Source organism: Merops nubicus, unplaced genomic scaffold, assembly GCF_000691845.1.
Source record: "Merops nubicus isolate BGI_N331 unplaced genomic scaffold, ASM69184v1 scaffold5194, whole genome shotgun sequence".
Taxonomy (NCBI): domain Eukaryota; kingdom Metazoa; phylum Chordata; class Aves; order Coraciiformes; family Meropidae; genus Merops; species Merops nubicus.
In genome coordinates, this window is record NW_008603469.1 from 1 (window position 1) to 18,861 (window position 18,861).

Below are 18,861 nucleotides of genomic sequence, written 5' to 3' on the forward strand. Positions count from 1 at the left end.
GGGAAGAGGGGAGAAACAGCGAGCGTGAGCGAGCGAGGGCCCAGCTACGGGGCGAGCCGGTTACATTTCGTTGGCCACCAGCTCCTTGTCGGCCACGCCGTTGGGGAGCGAGCTCTGCCCCTCGTTCAGCCTCTTGACCCTGTAGGCTTCGAAGTGGATGTTGCTGGTAATATCCTTAATGTTCTGCATGTGCGTCCTGCGGGGAAGGGACACGGGGACAATCGCAGCTCCGTCGGCCACCCCAGCCCTTGCACCCTCCAAGCCCCGCTTCCAAACAGCCCCCCAGCCCCATTTTCCCTCCTGCTTTGCTGGGTAACCACATCTGTGGAGCGCAGGAGGGAAGCAAAGGGAAATATGGGCAGATGAGCCCAGGAGCCTTCACTGGTACCATGAGGCTGAGCCCTGGCTGCGCAGCACCCATCTGGGAAGAGCTCAGCTCTGTGAGTCCCTGGACCAGGTTTTGCAACTGTCTGCCAGCAACAGCAAGGTGTGCAGTTTCTCTTGCAGACACATTTAGGAGGAGCCCTCTCCAGCAAGCCAAGGGGCCTGGGCCTCCCATTACCCTGCAGCAGGGACACATCTTCCCATGGGGACCAGTGGTCACCCAGATGCCCCCAATGGCATCATCCTGGGGGGCAGGAGGGTAATGTCTGCAGAATCGGGGTAGGACCAAGGGCTGGCGAGGCATCTCTAAGCCCAGGACTCACAGCTGCTTGCAGGTGAGCTGGAGCCACACTGCATGCTGCCAGCAGTCTTGGAGTGTGTCCTGACCCACCTGCTGCTCCTCTCCTCCCTTAACTCAGCACCGCAGCTGAGGAAAGCCCCCTGAAGCCCACTGTGGGCCACCCCTCTCAAAGGCCACCCCTCTCAAAGGGGCTGCAGGGGAGCGAGGGAGGGATGAGCAGAGCAAAGAAAGTAGCTGCTCCAAGCTGGACTGATCTCTCCCCTTTCTTTGGATGCCACCTGGTGACCAAAGGCTACAGAGACAGGGCACAGTCCTACTGACCTGATGAGGAGGTCCCGCAGGTAGGCGAACTCACAGTGTGTCGTGTTCTCCACTGGCAGGAAGAGAGAGAAACCCATCAGTGTGCACCCAGAGCATGAGCCCCTCTTTGGACCACAGCAAGCTCTAGTGGGCCCCAAACACAGCAGGGGAAAGGAACAGGGTGAGCTTTGTAGCAAGCACCAGACACTGCTCCACAGAAGTGTTTCATCTGTAGCTTCACCACGAGCATCCAGCACCACCCCAGGCACATTGGTGCCCATGCTGCCCTGGGCATGGAAGGACACAATCTCTTGGTGTGTCCAAGAGACACAAGTAGACATAGGCTAGTGCTGCCTCAACAGGGCTTGGAGCAAACAAGCATTTGCAAGAGAGAAAAACAAAGGGGTGTTGCTCCACCACAACTAGTTTGATGGCTTATGGCTTACCAGGCATCTGAATTTAAAGGATCAACTCTCTTTATTTTTGTCTTTTTTTCACCCAAACAGGCTTGAGCATCATGCAGAAATGGCAAGACAGCCAATAACATTGATCTGCAAAGGCTGCCCCTGGCCACAGCTGGGTCTTGGACTCTTCCCGTGCTCGAGGTAGATGCCACATGCAGAAGGCGGCGAGTGGTTTAAGGAGCCCCACTAAGAGCTTCCAAGGATGGAGCACAAGAGGGCAGCAGAGCTTTACAAGACACCGATTCTCCTGGCATCTTTGTTAAGCCATCCTTCAACAGAGGATTCCCATTAACAAGATTCAAAAATGAAAGAAACCTCTGAAACTAAGGGAGGTGGCACTGGAGACGTGCCAGTTGGCTGCCGGGGATGGGGAAATGCATAGATGCACCAGAGCCAGAAGCCTTCATCAAGCCTTTAAACCCTGATTTAAAATGGTGGGTAGAAAAGGAAGATACTCGTGGGATGAAGATGGCAGAAGGAAGAGATTCCCCAACAGGGCACCAGCCAGATGCATGGTGGAGGGTGCAGAGAGCCACAGATGTCAGGGGAAAGGCTCTAACCTGGGCTCAGACACAGCACTGCACTCACGTGCCCTCAAAGCCAGCCATGCAACCAGCGGAAGCCAGGCCATGAAGACACCCAGAAGCGTCCCCTCTGGCACTCAGCAGCCCCCGAGCCACACAAAGGCCCAGGAACTCAGCACAGGAGCACTGGCCAAGGTGTTCCCAGTCCCCAGACATCAGGGAAGCGATTTTCTTTGGAGGGGCAGGGAAGCATTATATACACCTCAACTTCCACTGCTGGTTTTGGACTTCATCACCTTCTGTCAGGTCAGGGAGATGGGCTCAGGAGATAGAGAAACAAAGACAAGATACCTTCAATGGTGCCCCACTTGGTCTTCCTTCCAAGGATTCTTCTTCCATTAACCTGGTACTCCTGGTCACTGCCCACCACGGCAAACGGGATCATTTCCTGAGGAAAGAGGGGAAAAAAAAGGTCACATTTTCCTCCTGAAAACCAGTCAGGAAACAAAGCTGGCAAGCAAAGTCTGACATCAGGCTGTTTTCAGGACAGTTTCATGGAATGAACTGCTCTGTCCCTGATGCTCCTGAGCAGTGTTGCCTGCCAGGCAGCTCAGGACCTGGGCAGCAGCATCTCTCATGGACATGCCCAGTCCAAAACCATCCCCAAACCAGTCTAGCCCAGCACCTCACTGGCAGCCAGAGCAAAGGTTTCACGCTGCTTCCTTCCCTGGGAATGGACCCAGCATCTGGGAATCTGTAACTCAGTCATTTCCTGATCCAAGGTGCTGCCTTTGCACTTCCAGTCCCTAGAAGACTTTTTTTCTTTTTTGAATTCATCCAATCCATTTTATTGAGCCAAAAAACTGTCAGCTGCTTCCTGGAGCAAGGACCTGACAGGCAGGAAAGCAGGGCGGCCTAGGGGCAAATGCTGCCTGAGTCAGGCTGGGCAGACCCCAGCACTCCCTGGGGCAGGGCAACGGGCCATGGGACCTCCCTGCCCAATGGTTGCTGAGGGCACCCTTGAGGAACAGAGCTGGAGAAAGGAGCAATGACATGGACAAGGAGGGACACCTTCCCCAGGTGACTTCCTCATCCTCTTTCTGACCCTGCCATGAGCTCCAGCATGATCCTCAGGTCCTGGACAGACCCCATGGATGGGACACAGTAGCTTTGGAAAGAAAAGAGGCCCTTGCAAGAGACCCCCAGGACATCAGCAGCCCCCAGAGCTGCAGGGCCCATCCAAACCCACCCAGCCCACATCCCCACGCACTCACCCTGAACTTCTCATTCACTAGCCGATCTTCAGAGTCCTCATCAAACTCCTTCTGAGGATACACGTCGATCCCGTTGGCAAGAAGGTCAGACATTATCTAGGAGAGAAGAGCAGAGGAAGATGTGCAGGACACACAGGCAGGAGCTGCACTCCCACCACAACGGCAGGTGCTCTTGTGAGCGATGTCCACAGGTCACAGCAATGCCCAGCAGCAACATCTTCCCTCTCCACCCCAAACACTGCCCACCTTGGGGAAAGAGACCCGTGTCTCACTGCTACACACCTACCAAGCTCTTGCCCTGGAATCTCTTCAGCAGCCTGGTGCCAAGATGTGGCTCAGGCTGAGTGAGATGAAGTTGTGTGGGCTGGGCGTTGCTTTGGGATTCCAAAGGACAATACAAGCTGCACCAAGCAATGGGGAATGTGGCTGCCAGGCACAGAACCCAAAGTTAAGAAATTGCTTTCTGGTGTCTGGTTATGCTCTTTGGAGGAGTCACAGCAGTGCCTGGCCCAAGGGGACAGGGACACAGCTTGGAAGAGCAGCCTCGAAGGACATTGCTCTCTGTGCAAGCAGAAGAGATGCTGAAATCTGATTCCTGGGTGATTTTAGGGTAGCCTCTAAAACCAACCTTTTGGCAAAGCCTCCCCTCTCCTTTGGCTTCACTTCCCTGCAGTTTAGGCTCCTGGACCAACAAGGAAAGCCTATGCCTTGGATGGATTCTGACAGCCCCTCCTCAGCTCCCCACCAAGGGAATTTCATGTCTTGCTCTCCCCCTAAATCTCTCCAGGCTGAGCTCAGCAGATCCACATGTTTCTTTGCCTGGTTCCTGAATCAGTGCCCAATGCTGCACAGCAAGAGTTTTCCAGCCTCTCTGTGCAACACTATCTACCTTCCAAAACAACAGAAACCAGTCTGAAAATAACACCAATAACACAGGAGGCAGGAGGAGCAGGCCCCAAGACTCGGAGCTCCAAACTTCTCCTGCGCTGACGGAGATCCAAGAGAAACACAAGGAGCTGCTTGAAGCACGAGGCTCAGAGCTGCAGCCGGAGGAATGAGCCGGGCTCCCGGCCAGGGGAGCAGAAAAGGGCCAGGAGAGGATGGGGGACAAGAGCTGGGAGCTCGGGCAAGAGCCGCCGGCCCCTTACCCTCTGTTTGAAGTAGTCCCTCTCCTCCAGCGTTAGCGTGTCGGCCTTGGCGATCACGGGGACGATGTTGACCACTTTGCTCAAGCGTTTCATGAACTCGATGTCTAGCGGTCGGAGCCTGAGAAATCCAACAGGAAAAAAACCAGGGATTCACGCACGGATAGTGAGGTGGGGGCTGCTGTGACCCCCCGGCAGAGAGGGGCATCCCAAGTGTAGACACGGAGCAGGAATCACTCTTCTCTGCCAGGACAAGTAAAGACATTTGCTCCCAAGCACGACAGTACATGCCTGGCTCTGAGGTGGTTTTGCAGACAAGCACTTGAATCATTTCCCTTCCAAAGTGCCCTGTAGACCCTCACAAAGCCCTGTGAAGTGGGAGAGGGATTTTAGCTATGTTTTTATCCTGAGGACTGCAGGACTTGCCTGGAGCTACACGTGTCCTTGGCGAAGCTGGGATGAGAGCATGGGCGATGGTACCCACGATGGACAAATCCAGCTTGGGAGACACCACCCAGTGAAACCTCCTCCAGCTCTATCCAAGCTGCCACCCACTGTCAAGACACAGCACGACGTGGGAATGGCCGTGGGTGACTATTCCTGCTCCCACTCCCTCTTGCACTGAGCACCAGCCAGGATTGCCCCTCACATCTATCAAGTTGGGTTGGGATTAAACAATGCTCTGCTAATTCTCCAGAGGCTCACGCGGCGCAGAAGAGATGCTGCTTGTTCCAGAAGGCAAAAACATCAGAAAATCTCTACGACCAAAGTCCCAGCAGAGGAAAGTTGCAGAGATTGCATAACCCCTATGATCGGCCCCTCGGGAAATCCCTCCCTGCTAAATGCTCCTGCTGACAGCACGGGCGTGACCTCTGGTGCCACGCTGCTCTGGGTCCGTGGGCTGCAGGCAGCAGTGAGGGCCCCTGGCCTCCCTCGCTCCTCAGGCCTCCCTGAAGGTGCTTTTCCAAGCCAGGCAGAGGAAAGTCCTCCTTGTGACACCCCCACTTGCTGCAGGACACCCTTGGTGGCTCTGGAGGTGATGGGGACACACACCCATGCAAGACAGTTGAGCAAGATGTTGCCCTGAAAAAGGAAACCTGGAGGTCCCAGGGTATGGCAACATCTCTGGGGTGCTCCTGCATTAAGGAGCCTGTTTGAAATGAACTCTTGCTGAGAGAATACAGGGAAGGGAAAGGAAAGTCAATGCCAGAGCCTCAGAAGCAAAGGGACACCTCTGCTGCTCCTACATCCTTATGAGCTCTGGTGGTAGCATATGCCAGTAGGACATCTGACTCATCTTCTGTGAGACTGGGGTAGTCTCCTTTTGGTGAAGTCACCTTTTGGAGGAGCTGTAGGCTTCAGTGGCAGAGATGAGGCTGAGCATGAGCTCCTCAAGGGCAGAACAGCCCTGTGCCACAAAAACCAGGCCCGTGGCAACAGGGAAGAGACCAAAATAAACAGGATGGTGACTTAAAATGCCCAGGTGCAAGCAGGTACCCAGCAGGAGTCCTGCGTGGGAGAACACAGAGCTCGTGGAGAACGTGGCCAAGAAAACACCCACTGCCAACACACTCAAAATAAGTCCCACAACAATATTCTTGGGCCCTCTGAAGGGCTCAGAGATCCCCGAGACCCATCCTGGCTCCTGTAAACCCAGCAAGAGTCACGTGAGTGCGAAGGGGAAGGGGCTGATCTGCTCCTCAGCAGTGTCCCCATCCTGTGAGGCCACTTCTGCCTGGTTGCAGCCCCAAGGGAGGGATGTCCAGTCCCGGAGAGACCTGCTTAGCTCCAGCTGATCCAAAATTGGCAGCTCGAGGCTGTCCCAGTGCAGCCAGCACTGGTGACCCAGCCCAGCCCTTCCCTGGTCAAGCTCCGTCCTGCTTGATGGACCTTCTCCCCGCACACTAATAGCACGCACAGCCCAGAGCTTGTTGATAGCATGTGGACAAACAAGTTCCTACCACAAACTCAGGAGTCACAGATCACCCTGGGCCCCTGGAAAGAGTTTGGCTATTAAAAAAACAAAAAAAAACCAAAACACAAGGAAACCCCCATGGACACATCTAAGCAGACTTGCTGCTGGCAAACATTGTTTGGAGCTCTGCATAATGTATTTTCCAGACCTCCAAGGAAGTAATACAGTTATGCTCCTTTCCCAGCAGATTTCTTCCCCCTCCTCTCTCTTTGCTATTTTTCAAACAGTTTTCCCCCCCTCTAAAAGAGCCTCCATCCTGCTGCAATCATGTTCCTGCCTCTTTCATCAGCTTTTCTTTCAGAGTGAAGACATGGATGCATGTGTAACTGATACAGATGAATTCACAATGAGCCAGACATTTGAGTTTCATAGAATCATTAAGGTTGGAAAAGACCTCTAAGATCATCAAGTCCAACTATCAACCAGTTCACCACTTCAGCTTGACTGGCACATAGGAGCTCCATTACCAAGCCTCACAGATACCCAGAGGATGCTGGCAGTGAGCCTGAGAGCAGGAGGCTGAGCCAGCCCATGTCCACCAGCACCCATGCACGTACAGTGACCATGTCCCACACTGGTCTGCACCCAAAGCCAGAAGAGCCCAAAGCACTGTTGACATGATGTTCTGCTCCAATGATCTTCTGCAAGTGCCTCATCCATGGAGGTCACCTCACCAGGGCACCTCCTGGGGAAAAGGAAGGTAACCTAGGACTCTATAGGAAAGGAACCACTCTATGGTTCTGTGATTAACTCCTGTCATGGTTACAGGGGCTGGGACCAGTGTATCCTTATGTGGGTAGAACCAAAACTGTGTATTCTATACTCTCTATGTCAGTGCTCATGGGCTGTTAAGAAAATCATGGGTAGCAGCTGCCCAGGACAGACCTCACACCCCAGGCTATGACAGATAAGGAAAGAGGTCAGGGGAGATGTTAACACCTTCCCACCCAGCAGGAGGAGTCCTCCCTGTTAATGGGCCCATCCATGCCTCGCCCCATGACTCATACAGGGCTCCCCCCAGGAGCTATTTCTGTTTAATGGACCATCAAGGACCCACTGCATGACTCACAGAATGATATCAACCCCTTGTGAGATGCTCTGCCCAGGGGGAGGAGCCAAGTGCTCCCACCTGGACACAAACTGGGGTTCAGGACAGCACAGGAGGCCTTACCCACTGGATTTCCAGAGGACAAAAGCTACCAGATCTTTTCTACGAGACCACTGCTTCATCTGGACTGCTACTACCACCCTAACTACAGTGTCAGGTTGTATTCTGACTCTGTTTGTGGTTTTCCTTTGTATTATTGCATTTATTTTATTTTTTCCTATTAAATTGTATTTCTGACTTGGAGTCTCTCACTGGTTTGTTTTCAAACCATTACAACTCCCCAGAAGAGCAAACTGTATGTTTTCGGAATGTTTTTCAACTTTCTAGATATTCTACCAGTTTCTGCTGGGCAGCCCCCCAAAACCTGAAGTATTTAAAAGAGAGTGATTCTTTTCTCTAAGAATCTGTTGCCAGACACTACGTCCATGTGAAGACACCAAAGGACAATAAACAGCTCAAGGTGTTTATGAGTGCAAAGACCTTGATTTGCACCAATAGCCCTGTAGACACCCAAGCAGACACGGCTGAGGTCATGATGGGGCAGGTCCAGACCTAATTCCTCTTACAGTCTTACTAGGGACCAGTTTTGGTATTTAACCACCATCCCCATCCCATGACAACCACAGGCATAGCAGTGCTGCTTTCTGCTGGGTATATGAGCTTGGTTCACCCCCCAAAAACACCGATGGCAGGACTGGCATCCAGAGGAAGTTATTCCACTTCAGGCACATGCAATCTGCTCCAAGCACATCACAAGAGAGAGGGGAGAGCTCAAAAAGAAAAAGCAGCTATAAGAAAGGTCCCTGATATTATTAACTTGCAACGAGACACACACACACTTTGGGCTTTGCTGGGAGGGGTGGAGGAGCTCTCAGGGGAGTGGATGGGCTGGAACAGGAGCTGCAGGAAGGGCTCCAGCCCACCCTGAATGGTGCTGGTTGCTCCTCCATCCCTTCTTGCTATGAGGACAGGGAAAGCAGAGTGGCTGGGGACACGTCATTTCTGCATTGCCTGCAGGCCCCGTGCTCAGACAGGATCTCAGCAGCAGCTCATTCCCGCTGGTTCCCTCAAAACACCATTACAGGAATCAAAATCCACGGTGAGCTGCCAAGTTCTTTCCTTTTGGTCGCACCCCAGATCAAACCAGCAGTGAGAATTTGAGCTGGGCATTAAGCAAACACCAGCGAGCAGCCAGCAGGCACCCAGCCCCGTCACCAGCACCCGTGACCCTGCTCGAGGGACCTGGTGGGCACCCAGAGGGGCAGCCGGCGGAGAAACCAGCATTGGGTGTGTGTGAACTAGCCGGGTTGCAAAGCCTGCCTCAAACTCCCTGAAAAGGGAGACAGCAGTGGAAATTTCTTTGCTGATTAACCCTTGAACTGCCCAGATGGGAGGGTCAGACTGAAATGAGCTGAGCAACTTCCAGCCAGGGAATCTGTGCACCCGGCTCACTCAGCCTTCCTCCCCCACCACCTTTTTGTTTAAGAAAAGAGCAAACTCTTGGCCAGTGACTGGGCAGGCTCAGACCCAGCTGCCTGCAGCATCCATGGGCCAGGGAAAGGATTCTGGATCCTGAGCTGTGTCCACCCACATGAGCAGGGAGGGACAGAGGGACATGAGCTCCTGCTGCCTTGGCTGTGTCGCACCATGAAGGCAGCACCCCCCAAAGACAACACCAAGGAGCCCCCTGCAAGCACTATCCCAGGACAGATGGCACCAAGCATCCTGGGGTGGCAAGTGCCACCTGGGCATGGTGGAGTCCTGTGAGGCTGGGGGGGATGTCTCTAGTGCAGGTCCCTGCAGCACTATGAGCCACTGCCAACCAAGCTCCCCATCACCTCCCAGAGAAGCCAGAGGCACCACAGCAAGGACCTTGATGCCCTTCCATACCTTCTGTGAGGGACCACAGACCTCAGTGAGGGCACAAACCTGCACTCAACCTTATGTGACAACCCCAGGACACGGCCTCTCAAACCCTCATTCTCCAAAATGAGCACGATCCTCTGCTCCCAGTGCTGCCACAGCAGCTCCACAGAACAGGAGACATGGCCATGACATCCATTCACAGGTCCCATCAAAGGACCTCTGGAGAGCATCTCCTCCAACCACCCTGCTGCAGCAGGTCACTCACAGCAGGGTGCCCAAGATCCCATCCAGGCGGGTTTGGGATCTCTCCAGAGGAGACTCCACAACCTCTCTGGGCAGCCTGCTCCAGAGCTTCACCACCCTCACAGCAGAGAAGTTTTTCGGGTCCGTGGACCACAGCAGCACTGGGGAAAACCTGTCCACAATAATGAGAAAAGTAACTTCGGCTTCACAAGGGAGCCCAGCGCCTGCAGAGAAGCAAAATTTCCCACTGACTTCTGCCCCCAAGGAGGGGTTTGTCCCTCTTCAGTCATTCCTTGGCTTATCTCCAGACACATGAGCCAGAGGCCAGCTTGGACACCGGGGCAGGAAAGCACAGCCCCAGGGCCACAGCTTGGGGGCAAGCACCAGCCCCAGCTGGGCTATCAGGCTATGGGGAAGGAGGATCAGCACAGGGCTCAGCAACAATGGCCTCCAACCGCTGGGCTCGCTCAGATATTGGAAACACATGTTCAGTGGAGAGAAAGAAAAAGAGCAGCTGAATATCCAGACAATTGCTGTTAGCTGGCGAGTGAGAGAAACCAGAGCACAGGGCTGGGGAGGCTCTGGAGGGGGACACGGGCTCCATGCCACCACCCCACGGCAGGCAGCTGCCTGCACCCCAACTCTGCAACCTCTGTACAGGTCACCTATCTGCAGGGTCTAAGCATCAGATGCACTTGGAAGTGTTAAACACTCTTCAAAAGAGTGTTTAGAATGAGAAAAAGCTTGAGTGTAGCTGATGGACCTGCCAGGCAGGGTCTGCAGATTGGGGCTGAGATAAGCAGGACCCAGACACTCAACTGGCCTAAAAATGTCACCTCCCTTTGAAACATTTTCTGCTTTATCACACTCTGTCAGCCCCTCTGCTCCCATCACAGCCGGTTACACAAGAAGAGCAGAACTGGCCCATGCAGTCATTTGACTCCAGTGAAAGAGGCAGTTTTGGTCTACCCACTGACAGAAGCAAAACAGTCTTTCCTATTGGAACAAATCTCTACATGGGGAAGAGGAAAAGACTGATTTGAACACAGTGCTGGCAGCTCAAGTTTACTTTTGAAAACAGACCCCCAAAAATCCACCCCCAGACAGAGCCAGAAGTGGAAAGAACTGACACAAATCAGAAGGAAACTTGGGGCTCATGTTGTGACACTTTAAGTCATGTTTTGTGAGACACTTGAAGTGCCCCAGATTTTCACTGCAAGCATTATGCCTGGAGGGGAAAAAAAAAAAAAGTCAAACAGTAGAGTGAGATCTGGGCCTTTGATGCTGTTGCTTGAGAAGTGCCAGAGCCAGGAGAGCTCTGTGCTGAATAAACTGCATCTCACTGCAGACTAGTCAAACAACCTAGAAAATGCCCTTAGAAAGGGTGAGGGTGTTTGCTGCCTCGGTAGCACAAGGAAAACCAGCTTCTCCTCTTAAAAAGGCACAGCAGAAAAAAGTATGCTCTCTTTGAAAGGCAGCCTTCCCACCCAACCTGAGAGCTCAGTGACTGATCTCCACCCTTCAGTTCAGCAAACAAGGTGACCAAAGCAAAGCAAGCAGCTAACAGGAGCTCAGCGGGGCTTTGGTGGCCCCTCAGAAGAGGAAACACTACATTTCTCTGGGGTACAGCAACTCTGCCGTGCTAGTGATAGCTCCAGATGCTACAGCCCTAGGCAGGACAGCTTCATGTTGTTCTCAAGCTCCTCAAGTCCCCAAGAAACAGGGGGGGAACCCAAGGATCGAGACAAGAAAGGAGGCTGTAATGAGGCTGGTGTTGGTATCCCAGATTACTGATGATAGCATGAGAGGAAATGGCCTCAAGCTGCACCAGGGAAGGTTTCAATTGGATATTAGGAAGAATTTCTTCCCTGAGAGAGTGGTCAGGCACTGGAATGGACTGCCCAGGGGGCTGGTGGAGTCACCATCCACGGAGAAGTTCAAAAAATTAGTAGATGTAGTACTTGAACCTATGGTCTACTTGGAGATGCCCCTGCTTATTGCAGGGGGGTTGGACCAGATGACCTTTAGAGGTCTCTTCCAACCCAATACATTCTATGATTCTATCAACCTGTTGGAGTGGGTCCAGAGGAGAGCTATGAAGATTATCAGGGGGCTGGAACTCCTCTGCTGGGAGGCCAGGCTGGGAGAGTTGGGTTTGTTCAGCCTGGAGAGGAGAAGGCTCTGGGGAGACCTTCTGGTGGCCTTTCAGGACTTAAAGGGGACCTATGAGAAAGATAGGCATGGACATTTTAGCAGGTCCTATTGTGAGAGGACAAAGGATGATGGGTTTGAACTAAAAAAGGGAGATTCAGACTAGAGAGAAGGAAGAAATTTTTGGCACTGAGGGTGGTGAGCCCCTGGCCCAGGCTGCCCAGAGAGGTGGTCGCTGCCCCATCCCTGGAACCATTCCAGGGGAGGTTGGCCGGGGCTCTGAGCAACCTGCTGTAGATGGGGATGTCCCAGCTCAGCACAGGGGGGTTGGACTCAATGGCCCTGAAAGGCCCCTTCCCCCCAAACCCAGCCTATAATTCTATGGTCTCAAGGATGACCCCGAGGGCTGAGCTGCCCAAGCCCCGCGGGAGGGAGGCAGGGACGTACGAGTGGCCCGTGGCTGGGATGAAGTAAATACAGCAGTGCACCCGCGTGTCGGGGATCCGCTTCTTCCGGTTGATGTTGATCTCCTCCTGCAGGTACTTCTCGTACTGGTCGTTGATAAACTTCATGATGGGCTGCCAGCTACAGAGAGAGAGGGACAGGGAACGGTGGCTTCATGGGAGGGATCTGGACCACACCAAACCTCACCTGGCCTGTGTGAAGCAGAGCCCACTGAGCTGAGGATTCTCAGCATCCTACAGAATCCCATAAAACCAACAAACCACCTACCACACGCTCACGGGCAGAACGTTTTTTGAGTTCTTGCTGGCTCCCACTCACACAGCAGCTGTTGGTGGCAGGGAAATCCCAGACCTCACACGTTCACTGCCTGGCAGCTCCACACACCACAGCAGGTGGGGATTCACTGGCTGGTTCAGGAGAGTCCCTAAAAAGTCTTCTCTCCTCCTGGACCTGGCTTCTGAGCAGAGCATCTCCGCTCCTTGCTCGGTGTCGTGGCACAGAAGCAAGAGCAGCATCAAGCTGAAAAACTCAGCCCAGCTCATGGTAAGGAGAAGGCATCTTCCACCAGCTAGCCAGGCCAGTCCTGCCCCATCCCCGGGGAGACATGCAGCACAGCCAGCCACTGTCCCAGGGACTCCTGCCCCAGTTCAGCCTTCAGAGCCAGGAGCGATGGCCAGGGACCGGGATGGGCACAGCAGGACATCTGTGGGATCTCACCGGGTCCAGGATCACCCTGGGGAGCGTGACACCACACTGCCACCCACAAGCACTCCCTCCCTGCTCCCTGTGGAGGGTGGGTGTCACAGGACCGGGCTATGGCCCTCGGCACCAGCTCCAGGTCAGGGTGCCCTGGGGCTCAGCCCTTTCCCTCTGTGCTGGTGCCCAGGGGAGTGCCGGGAGCTCACCAGTTCTCGTTGTTGATGTGGTCTCCAAAGCCTGGCGTGTCGATCACCGTCAGCTTCATGCGAACTCCTTTCTCTTCAATCTCTGAAACAGAGATGGAGCCGGCCCATGAGGCAAGAGTCAGGGGGTGCTCCGGCCAAGCCCACCCTCCTAAAATCAGCTGGAGGGCTGGAGCTTGCTCCCAGGAGAGAAACAGCCCCACAGCTTCCAACAGGCATCAATGAGCCCTCCAAAGAGATGCAGCATCACATCTGCCCTGAAATGCCACCCACCACAGCCACCCCGTTTGTTCCTTTCCATCACAGTTAAGTAAGTGCTGGTGGATAAATAAAAAACATAGATGTTTTCTCAGCCCTGCAAACATCTCTGGATGATGGTAAAAACCCCTCCAGAGAGACAAGAGTGGACGTTTAGTGGAGGTTCACAACCCTTGTGCGCCCCCCGAGAGCCACGGCAGAGCAGAACCACAAGCCAAGGCCCAGGTGGGATCTGCAGAGCCTCACCATGGGTGATGGATTTGATTTCAATGGTCTTGGGGATCCGCTCTTCAGAAGTTGGCTGTACAGACTTCCGGCTGATTTTGGATTTGAAGAGGGTGTTGATTAATGTGGACTTCCCCAAGCCGCTCTGACCTGGAAGAGAAGAGGACAAGCCACAGTCAGCACCCTCTCGTTGCCAGGCTGTGTTGTTCCGGGGCTGGGGATGCCGATGGCCTCAGCTAGCACCAGACCTGAGGTCAAGAGGTGGTTCCCTGCACCCAGCCAGAATCACAGCAACCCTGAGGGCGGGAAGACACGGCTGGGGATGTTTTCAGGGCTGTGGTGACACTCAGCAGCTCTGAAGAAGGGCTCAGGGAGCAGAGAGTCCCAGGAAGGAGCATCCCAACACGGCTGTGCCTTTACCCTCCTGCAGCCTCAATCTGTCCAGATCCACAGGGAAGACTTGGGGAGCAGCTTGGCAAGGATGGGGAGTAGCTGGCCAGGATGACCAGCAGCAACAGCCTCCTAAGCTCAGCCCTGCAGCATCCACTGCTGTGCCCTGCTGGACTTGGTTTGGCAATGGGTCCAGCTGGTCTATGCCAGGAGCTTCTTGGAGTCCCACAGACAACGTCCCAGGAAGCACATCAGATCCCACAGCTTCAGAAAAACCAGCTTTTAGAGAAGCATTTTCATGTTTTATATCCCAGAGCTGAGGCCAATCTGTGCAGGAAGGACACCAGGAGCTCTGGACCCTACAGACCAGTTGTCCCATGAGCTCAGAGAAGAATTTTTCCAGAGCAAAGAAAACAGAACTCCTCAAACTCAGGGAGCAGACACTTGGGTTCAGGGCAGATTTCTGTGCCCCTGCAATGGCTGCAGAGCTCCTGCACATAGCGTGGGGGTCCCTTCAGCCCACTCTGCTGAGCCACCTTGCAGCTCTCACAGCTCAGCTGCTGACATGGCCCCAGCACCACTGACTACAGAATCACAGTACAATTTGGGTTGGAAAAGACCTTTAAGATCATCAGGTCCAACCACATCTCCACAGCTTAGAAACCTCTCGAGGGATGGGGACTCCACCACTGCCCTGGGCAGCCTGGCACAGGCCTGGACAACCCTTGCAGGGAAGACATTTTTCCTCAGGTCCAACCTAAGCCTCCCTTGGTGCAACTTGAGGATGTTTCTTCTCATCCTATTCACTTGCTCCTTGGGAGAAGAGCCTGACCCCCACCTGGCTCCAGTCTGCTGTCAGGGAGCTGTGCAGAGCCAGAAGGTCTCCCCTGAGCCTCCTTTGCTCCAGGCTCAGCACCCCCAGAGCCCTCAGCTGCTCCTCCACACACTTGGGCTCTAGACCCTTCCCCAGCTTCGTTGCCCTTCTCTAGCCACGCTCCAGCCCCTCAAGGTCCTTCGTGGAGTGAGGGACCCAAAACTGACCCCAGGATTCAAGGTACAGCCTCTCCAGTGCTCAGTCCAGAGGGACAATCCCTGCCTTCATCCTGCTAGCTACACTAGTGCTGATGCAAACCAAGATGATGGTGGCCTTCTTGGCCACCTGGGCACATACTGGCTCATATTGAGGTGGCTGACAACCAACACCCCGAGGTCCTTTTCCACTGGGCAGCTTGCCAGCCACATTTCTCCAAGCCTGTAGCATTGCAGGGGATTGTTGTCACCCAAGTATCTCTAAGCACACAGGCAGCAAGGGTCTCACCTCCATCTTTCAGGGCCCTGACCCACCCAGGCTCCAAAGGCACCCCACACTAAGCCAAGAGTAGGGTCCCTGTCCTCTGCTGCCCGAGAACATGTGGGGCCAAGCACTAACAGGTCTGGAGCTGTGAATGCAGAGAGCAGAGGGAAGCTCTTGTGGCACTGCTCATCGTTAACAGAGCACGTGGGGAGGGGGAGAAGGGGGTGACACATTGCCTGAGCTCCTGCCTGCTCCCTGTGCTCGTGCCTGTCCAAGCTGCTGGAGCTGCAACAGAATCAGAGAATCACTGTGGTTGGAAAGGACCTCCAGGATCATCAAGTCCAACCTTCATCCCAACAACTCCCTAACCATTAGACCATTGCCTCAAGTGCTGCATCTCCTCGTTGTTTGAACCTCTCCAGGGATGGTGACTCCATCCCCTCCCTGGGCAGCCCGTTCCAGTGCCTGAGCACTCTCTCAGGGAAGAACTTCTTCCTAACATCCAATCAGCACTTTCCCTGGTGCAACTTGAGGCCATTTCCTCTTGTCCTATCATCAGTAATGTGGGAGAAGAGACCAACACCATCCTCATTACAACCTCCTTCCAGGTAGCTGTAGAGAATAATAAGGTCTCCTGTCAGTCTCCTCTTTTCCAGACTAAACACCCCCAGTTCCCTCAGCGAGTCTCCACAGGGCATGTTTTCCAGCCCGCTCACCAGCCTCGTTGCCCTTCTCTGGCCCCACTCCAGCCCCTCAATGTACTTCTCATCCTGTGGTGCCCAAAACTGGACACAGCACTGAAGGTGGAATAAATATCCAGGGTACACCATCACCTCCCTGCCCCTGCTGGTCACACCGCTTCTGATCCAGGCCAAGATGCCACTGGCCTTCCTGGCCACCCAGGCACACTGCTGGCTCAGTGAGCGAGGGATGTGGCAGCTCCCGGGGGACCCTGGGCCAGGTGGCTGGGCACAGGCAGACCCACTCCCACCTCCCTGCTTTGCAGCCCAGCACGTTCCCCTGAGCTGGAACTGGGCAGAGAAAGAGCAGCTGAGCCCCATGGTGTCCAGCCAGCTCTCTTTCCTTCCAGCTGAAGAGGGTGGTGGAACCCTTTGGAAGAGGGACCCTGGCACACAGGGGATTCTCAAAGGCCCATCACAAGGGCAGGGTGGGGGCAGGGGCCCCTCACCAGCAGCTGTGCTCAACTCCCACCTCCAGAACAGGGACTGCAGCGATCTCAAGCCAAGGACTTGCAGCTGAAGACTGGATGGGAATAAAGGAGCCAACCTCATCCCTGGGAGCCCAACCATCTCCTAGAGAAACGCAGCAGGACAGGGGCTGGCTGCTGCCTCCCAGCACCCCCTCCCCGCGGGCACCCGACAGGGTGCTGCTACTCCCGCACCCTCCCTGGGCCAGAGCTCGACTTGTTTATGCTGCCATGAATTCCCCAGCTTGTAAACAGCCAGCCCAGAGCCTGCCAAGGGCAGAACAATATTTTCCAGCTCTCATACCACGCCCGGCGCTGCCGAGGCAAAGCCAGAGCCCTTCGTGGGCATCCCTCCACCACAGCACGGCCAGCTCCTGGAGCCAAGAGCTCCTCTTCGGGCAGGGAAACAGTTCTGCTCATACAATCTCACCTGTGATCCCCCTGCCCCACGGGTGCTGCTCTGCTGGCAGCAAAGAGCTGGGCTTGTTGAAAAAAAATTGCCAGAAACTTGGTTCTGCAACGACTGGGTTTGGAGCCATCTACCAGCCTGGGGAGCCCTCCCCATAGATCTATTTGTGTATGAAAATATCAAAATAGGACAGGTGGCACATCAGCAGAGCTCACTGGGAAGCTACAGCACAGGAATAGCTTTTGCAGAATTAGCAAAGTCTGCACCAGGCCCTTGTGCAACCCCAGGAAGCCCCCCCCGGGCTGTGGGGACTCCCACCCCATGGGCATCACTGCACAGACCTGCAGCCCTACACAACTCCTGGCAGGAGGAGGGATGTGGAGACCCCAGCTCCACCTCACAGGCCATGGCCTTTAATCTGCTTAGCCCCCTGCACCTCCCCTGGGAGATTCAGGCAGGGAGAGCTGCTTGCCTGCACAACCCAGCCTCGGGGAGCAGCGCCCAGCTCACATAAGGGGCTCCGTGGGACCAGGCCAGACAGCTGTCGAGCTGGAAAAAAAGCAGAACAGGCTCGTTTCTTTTCCCTTTTCCCCTTCATCTGGTGTCCCCCAGTGCACGCCCAGCTCTCCAGTATACCCAGCATCGTGCTGGTGAGTGGCTGGGGGAGCCCCTCGCACCACGAGCCCCACCCCCTGCCACCAGGAGCACAGACGCCCACAGCAGAAGCTGCAGCAACGAAGCCGGTGGCTGAACCAAAGCTCCATCCCATGCACCCTGCAGCCTCAGAATGGGAACCAACAGGAGCTTGCAGGCAGCAAGATTTGGATGCACAACCCTCCAGCCCTCCCTGCCTGGATGGGGACACCCTCTGGGATGCTCTCACTCCCCACTCTGCCCCACTGAAGGTCCTCAGAGGAGCCACTGCTCTCAGAAGCTGTTTAAGCCAAATGACCCAGCAATGTAAACCTCTCTTGCTGGTCTTCATTGCCACGTGTGATCTACTGGTGGCATTTCTTCCCTGCTACTTGCAGCATGGTTGCATGAGCTGCAGAGTACAACACAAGAAAGCTCACAAGCAAGAATTTTACCCACATGGCTGGAATTATCAGTAAAGCTTAGGGGGTTCTGGTACAGCAGCAGCAGCAGCAGCACAACCTCTGGAGCCCTAACATGTTCGGTGAGTGCTCAGCCCAGCACAGGGCTCCCAGGAGCTCACTGCAAGGCTTTGGTGAGTCCCGACACCCCCCTCGAGGCGCTCCCCTACAGGTAACACCCCAAGATGTGGGAAGCTGCGTGGGACCATGGGCCACATCACATGGCCAGCTGAACTCAAGAGACCCCAATGCTGAGCGGGTGGAGGCTCCACGGAGACCAAACACCTCTGCACAGGAACAAAACCAACTCGCTGGGCACTGACAGGCAGCTGGCACCGAGGGGGGGAACTCACCCACGACCATGATGTTGAACTCGAAGCCCTGCTTCATGGCTTTCCGCCTCATCTGCTCCAGGATGGCGTCTATCCCCACGTAGCCAAAATCCGCAGCCGGCTTCTCCGGCCGCGCTGGCGCCGCCTGCTTGGGGCCGGCATCCCGAGGAGCGTCCGTCATGCCGGGCGTGGGGCTGGCAACTGCCTCTGGACCTGTCGAGGCAAAGAGAAGGGGTCAGGGGGGACAGGCAGGGCTGCTGCTCCTGGCAGGGAGCGAAAGGAGCTGCCTGTTGCAGCCAGGGCGGGAATAAAGCCTGTGCAGGGACTCGGAGCACCTGGAGGAGACACGTGGGATCTTTCTTCACCTGTAATTACATTAAATTTGGGATTCCCCTTTTTAAAGCACTGAATTCACCTTGATTCCTTCCCACAGCAGCAACTGGATGCTGCTGGGGGGACCACACCCCCCAGGTGCCACAACAGCTGACGTGGCACTGCAAAGCGGGACCCGGCACCGCGAGGGTCCTCGGCGCAGGTCTGGCCGCGCTCG

At 54.9% G+C, this 18,861-nt stretch overlaps 1 protein-coding gene across 1 annotated transcript; it reads right to left on the bottom strand.

Moving 5' to 3' along the window:
• On the bottom strand, positions 1-18,527 carry LOC103771367 (septin-9). The gene is made up of 9 exons (XM_008938659.1): positions 18,333-18,527; positions 13,607-13,735; positions 13,106-13,187; positions 12,183-12,320; positions 4,396-4,513; positions 3,248-3,343; positions 2,325-2,421; positions 1,007-1,058; positions 1-196 (listed from the first exon to the last, which is right to left on the bottom strand). Exons 1-9 carry the CDS (start codon positions 18,490-18,492, stop codon positions 61-63), a joined length of 1,008 nt encoding a protein of 335 aa, XP_008936907.1. The 5' UTR covers positions 18,493-18,527; the 3' UTR covers positions 1-60.
• Positions 18,528-18,861: the final 334 nt, after the last annotated feature.

Bases quoted from the DNA above. Each gene is read 5' to 3' on its own strand.
- LOC103771367 (XM_008938659.1), bottom strand. From the start codon at position 18,492: ATGACGGACGCTCCTCGGGATGCCGGCCCCAAGCAGGCGGCGCCAGCG. The intron at 13,736-18,332 runs GTGAGTTCCCCC...CTTCTCTTCCAG, and splicing joins GTTCAACATCATGGTCGTGG to GTCAGAGCGGCTTGGGGAAG. The intron at 13,188-13,606 runs GTGAGGCTCTGC...TCTCTGTTTCAG, and splicing joins AATCAAATCCATCACCCATG to AGATTGAAGAGAAAGGAGTT.